The 6,155-nt window shown below is 46.9% G+C and overlaps 1 protein-coding gene across 1 annotated transcript; it reads left to right on the forward strand.

Annotated features, from left to right (window-relative positions):
- The first annotated feature begins 1,928 nt into the window (after nt 1-1,928).
- Nucleotides 1,929-5,049, forward strand: LOC123440424 (probable WRKY transcription factor 70). Its single transcript, XM_045116990.1, has 4 exons — nt 1,929-2,224; nt 2,319-2,441; nt 3,490-3,540; nt 4,043-5,049. Exons 1-4 carry the CDS (start codon nt 1,929-1,931, stop codon nt 4,704-4,706), a joined length of 1,134 nt encoding a protein of 377 aa, XP_044972925.1. The 3' UTR covers nt 4,707-5,049.
- Nucleotides 5,050-6,155: the final 1,106 nt, after the last annotated feature.

Here is a 6,155-nt window from a genome sequence, read left to right on the forward strand (position 1 = left end):
TCAACCTTCCCTAATAATTTTTCTTGTACGTACCTGCATCTACCATATGCCACAAGACGCACCCGTCAACCTATATCAAGGACGAAGAAAATCAATCTGTGGGCCCGCTTGTCAGATCGTGGACCAGCATAATCCAACGCCCCCCACCGTTGACAAATATGATCAGCGTAAAATGATCTATGGACTCGATCTCTAAAGGTGAATGTAATGCAACGTCTCCGCTAAGAAAATCTCCGACAGTTTTACGTATCGTTAATTAGGAAAAGTTGTGCCCAAAAAATGATAAAAGTGTCATGTCAGCGGGCCGCCGCCATACCCACTATGCTCCTTAGAGCCTCCGCCGCCGACCTCAATGCCGCCCCGACCACCGCCACCAAGCATCGCCGCTGCAACGCCTGCCGACCCGACTGTCATCGACCATCGCTCTGTGTCGTCTACTGTCATCGAAGCCCACCACTGCCACGCTACCGCTAGAAACAACTTTTAGGGCACGGTTTTAGGAGATTGAGAAAATATATCATTTCTGAACATTCCCTAGGTTAGATAGGCACGGGGGAGCGACCTTTTGGTTTATAGGTGCATTGGATCCCATTTTTTCAAATGTTTCAAAAAATCAAATTTCCAAGTAAAAAATAATAATATAAAAACCTATACATATTCTGAGTCTTGTTGGCTCCCGCGAGATGTGGTATTTCAGTTGTGGCATCTAGGATGACTAACAGTGCATCACCGACCTAGCAAGAGGAAAATGAACATTGGTTTCTCTAAGTACCCTATTATAATTTCTATTTCATTTTAGAATTTCTTGTAAAGGTCGGATTCTTGTAATATATGGTTGTTGGACTTCGAGATCACTTCCTAAGAACATCTACAACCACTGTTTGTAAATCCGGGATCACAAACGTCCATAGACGCATCCAGACAAGTTCGCCGGTAGTGATCGGTCTGTCCTTAAATCTGCTTGTTCACATTCAAATTTCTCATAGTTTATCCCTAGATTAATATAAAGCATGCAAAACAAAATCCTATGTACTACGTACTACCCTAGTTTTCGTCGTTGGAAATGTTCACAATGTCGGTGCCGGGAATCTGGGAGGACTCCGACTCCTCGTCCTCCTCCTCGAGCTCATCCTCGTCGACGAGCATCTGCGCCTGCACCGCCTTCATCTCCTGCCGGCGACGACGCCTAGCCTCCACAACCGACTCTGAGCGGATGAAGTTGATGATGGCCTGCTGCTCCGCGCGCAGGTCTGCGTCACGAGCGTCCCATGTCCTCCTTCGGCTCCTCCTCCTCCTCCGGATCCACTACATTCGGAGGTAGCCCCGAGGCGATGAGGGGTCATGGCGTTGCCGGAGAGCATGGGAGAGGAGACAGACGGACTCGACTGACGGCACAGAGAGGGAGAAGGTGGATGTGCTAGGGTTGGGGGCGCCAGCCGGCTTAAATAGCCAGATTTTGACTTGGGAGGCGAGCCGGAGCGATGCCACGCAGTGGTGGGCACCGCGGCGACGAACGAGTCATCTGTCGGACCGCTAGGTCTTCAAGCGTGTTCACTTGGGACCGATCGTCAGGCCGGCGTGACAGACGTGCTTGGACGCCCCATATCGCCCCATATCCACCTCATATTTGGAGTGAATATAAGGGATGATGGTCAACCCAAACGTTTGAGGCCTGTTTCATAATGCGTCCAGCTGGGTCAAAATTTGGTGACCGATGAGTGATCAGTTGGCCTGTTTGGGCGTTTGAAACGGTATGAGGTATGACGTAGTTAGTTGACATCAGCAGAGCAGCGTCCGCCTATAAAACTGCTTCACCAATGCCTGTAGGTACTCCACAGACTGATCACTTCCTACCAGAGTGTGGCTACATCTCAGCCCAGGAAAAATCCACTCTCTTCCGGTAACCTCCTGCAACTCACGAGATCAGGATGGCATTTCAGCAAGAGGCCGTAGGAAAGCTGAGGGAGGAGCTCGGCCGCGGCTATAATCTCAGCGCCAAGCTTCTGGCGTTGCTCAACCAACCCAGCCACCTCCTCGATTGCCGTGCCCAGGAGATGGCTATGGCGATAAGCCAAGAGCTTTCTCAGGTGTTCAGGGCGTCTCTGTCGATGCTCAAGCCCGGCGATAGTAGTAGGGTGGCGGAAGGCAGGGCGACAGAGCCAGAGGCAGCGCTCACAGAGGATAGCATCGGCCAGCCCACTCCGGCGAAGGATAAACGCATCAGGTGCGCTACTGATTTTCAAACACCGCTCCATCTTAATAGGCAATTCTGTGGTTAGTTGCTTGTCCTTACTCTTTGTTTCCTTGAAATGATTTAGTGGAGATGAGGTTACTCCCCCAAGAATTGGTAAAGAAGAGGAGATTACAGCCGAGCCTTACAAGGATGGCTACAAATGGAAAAAATATGGGCAAAAGAACATTAAGAACAGAAAATTTGCAAGGTGAAGTGGTTTTGTTGATACGAGTTGTCCTGTTAATCTGCAAATATCATGCATGGTACTTGCCCCAACTGTAGCAAAATTACGGAGCCATTTACTTTTTTGTTTAATACATCACTATAAGGAACAAATAAAATTAATGGTGCACATGCATTGTTGGATCGAATTATATATGCTGCCAATAGAGTGACCATTGTATATATCTAAATGTTGGGACAATGGTTTTATGTAGAAACACAAGGAGTTTCTAACACATTAAGATCACGGAATGCATTTTCAATACATATGAAGAAGTCGAGACCAAACTCGAATTCAAATTTTTACCACAATTTTTTTTTTCAAATACCCCATTCCTACCATAGCATACCAACACTTTTGGTTGAGGTGTGAACTAAGATAGATTTGAGGGCTGGACCTATATCTAACTTGACAAAGCCCATTGATTTCTGCATTGATTTACATAACAAGAGCGAATTAGAATAATCTTGGCAGAGATAACAGTTCATTTCTATGTATTATCATCCATTTTTTTAACAAAATAGATATAAACAAAATCAAAGAGTAGTGCTACAAAAACTTTCTAACCATTTTTCATATGTTGCCAATGATTATGGAATTTGGTGGAGACATAAAATATAACACCCCTGCTTGCGCAAATCTCATTATCTTAGGTATTTCTTAAAAAAATGAACTTCCTATTCCATAAACGTGTGTTCATTTATATTTCCGCCAAATACAACAATTGAGGGAACACATGTGTGATAAAAAAAATTGGATCCAGATTTAAATATGCCATCAAAGTTTCCTCATTTACTCCCGATATGCAAATATTTCTTTGTTGAGGTCAAATATTGTCAATTTTCCAGAAACAATAAGATCACCCTTTCTGGTAACGGATATTGGCATAAGTGGGAAATTTCTCATATTTTAAAATCATTTTGGGTGGTTTCAAAATACAAACAAAAGCTATCTAGTACATGCTTAATGATGCTGAAATGTTGCAAGAATATTGTTGAAATATTGAGAGTAAAATGATCTTTTCAACTAACAGGGGTATATTTGTTAGTGATTTAACAGTCAATAAGCTGTCAACCAACAAAAGGTACGTTGGAAATCAAGACACAAAAACACTTTCTTTTTGCGATGGATTTGCTTACCCGGAATAAGTATGTAGCATATGAACATGCATGCATGTGCCTTATTTTCGGCCTCGCCCGCTAGCTAGACTGGTCACCCTATGCGTCCTAGGAGCTGCAACATGGTGTCCAAGCCACCTCAGAGTAATGAATTTGCTAGTCTGCCAATCTAAGTGGGTACAATGGAATCTAAACTGAGCCAAGCAAGTTGCAAGAATCGCTTTCATGAACTAATGACATGCATGCGCCATGCCAGCGACTTGCCCAAAACGTCAAGCTAGCTAATTAAGCTCGTGAACAGCGTACCGGTGTCCAAAAAAGGATGGTACCTGTAGAAATAATAATTTCGATTGGGACCAGGCAATAATTAATTTCGGCACATCCTCGTCTTCAGTTGCTCACGTTCGTGTACCCGTACGTTATTTGCGTGGCCCAGCTGATCGACCGACTCCCTACCTGTATATGCAGGTTGTACTTCCGATGCATGCATAGCCATGAGCGCGGCTGCTGGGCCAAGAAGCAGCTGCAGCAGGAGGATAGCAGCATCGGCAGCCCTCCATTGTACAAGGTCACCTACCTGAACGATCACACGTGCCACCAAGTGTTTCCCATAGTGAACATCACCAGTGCAAATTTACCCGCGACGAGCACTACGACAAGGAACGGCGCCCAGTTTGCTCCTGCATGCCGCCACCTCCACGACGGCGGGAACGGCGAATTAGAGGACATAATCATGACCTCGACCTTCACCACGGTCATCGGCGGAGCTGCATATGCTGCTCCGTCTTCGACGCCCTTGCCTTCGCTGCCGCCAATGGACGAGAGCCCGAGCGATCTGGCGTCGTACGAAGCGGGTGGCGGACAGTCGCCGAGCCTGCTGGACTTGAGCCTGGGCCTGGACGAGGCGATGATGGACGAGATGTATTTCTCATGCGGTTCGCCATTTCCTCCCGTCGAGGCACCCGCAGCTCCATGGTCGTTGTCGTCCTTGCCGCCGCTGCCGCCCATGGAAGCGAGCTCGGTTGGTCCGGCGGCGTACATGCCGTCCCGGGGTGGACACTCAATGAGCCTGGACGCGATGACGATGACGGAGATTTTTCTCTGGAGCAGCCCGCTGTTTTCTCCACGTTGATGCAGCTGCAGCTCAGCCAATCAGGCACGACGCCCATGGCTGTCGCCGGCCGGTTATCACGCGCACACCGTCAGCATGGCCAGAGTACAAGCGAACAGTGGTACAAGCAAAACATACAGTAATTAGTGATTACGTAGTTACATGGAAGCGACGTGCATCTCCGTGTGAAAGTTTGTGGTAATATGCAGTGAGTTCAGAACTTCAGATACAGATCTTGTTGAGACGCACGGCTTAAACGGGCTACTCATAGTCTGTACCTAGCTAGCAAGTTTCTACCTAGCTAGGGTGTCCTGCTTTACTTTAGTGATGAAACTTGATGTTGATGAATCGAAGTTGCGAGTAACTGAGTATTGAGCTGTATGACTGTAGCTAGCATGCAGTTTGGGTCCACCGCATGTGTCCACCGCATGTGTCCACATCCTGGGATTTCGCGGAACATTCGCCATAGTTCGTAGTGTTGAATGTCGATACAGTTCGGCACTGTTGATTATAAGTTTGGTTATAGTATATTTTAGTTGTGTGCATCATTTTCATTTGGGTCTTAATGTCCTTTGTCATGACCTCGTCTGAGATCAGAAACTAGCCCCTGTGCGACCGAGCATTTGATGAAGACTAAATCCTAAAAGAAACATATGACTACAATATTCAAAAGTCGTGGAACGGAGAAAATCAAAATGACGACCCTGTCATTACTAGAATTTTTCTATACACCGGGTGCGAGGCTCGTCGTCGAGAGCTAACTCATGGGCACTCGACAAAGTAAGAGACGTTGAAAGTGCCTCTCAGCAACAAGTGAGGAAAGTGCAGGTCGTGTTGCTTCGTTGACCTCGAAACTTCTCGTGCTTTCAAAGGAGGTCATAGCATGACACATGCGAGGCCTCGTAATTTTCGGAACCACGTGCAATATTTGACTTATTTATTGCTCAGCTATGGTTTCAATGTCGAAAATTGTAGATCTGCAAGGCGGCGCATGAAATCATGCCTAGAAGCGGCGTGACAAATCCTTTGTGATGTTCTTGTGACATGCGTAGGCCTTGTGCAGATGAGGAGGGGCATGTCCTGCCACCAGGTGGCGAAAGTACCTCGATGCCATGCCCGATGCAACCGTTTAAACCCTTGGAAAATCGTATGATGCCAGATTTTCTCGAGAATTGGCATGGTGGAATCACATGGACCCTATAGGCTGTGCTAGAAGTTTGGGCGTGTTTCGAACAAGTTTCCTTGAGTCCGCTTGTCAACCGCACCATCTCTGAGCTAGTCATTGCATATCGAGAGGGAATGTGACCGGTTTGTGAGCGAAGTGCATGTCCTGTTGCTCCGTTGGCATCGAAACTTCTCGTGCTCTCAAAGGAGGCCATTGCATGACACATGTCAGGCCACCGCATTTTCGGAACCGGATGCAATATTTGAGACATTTATTGCTTTGCTAGGGTTTGAGCATCGAAAATT

The sequence above is a fragment of the Hordeum vulgare genome, chromosome 3H (assembly GCF_904849725.1).
Source record: "Hordeum vulgare subsp. vulgare chromosome 3H, MorexV3_pseudomolecules_assembly, whole genome shotgun sequence".
NCBI lineage: Eukaryota > Viridiplantae > Streptophyta > Magnoliopsida > Poales > Poaceae > Hordeum > Hordeum vulgare.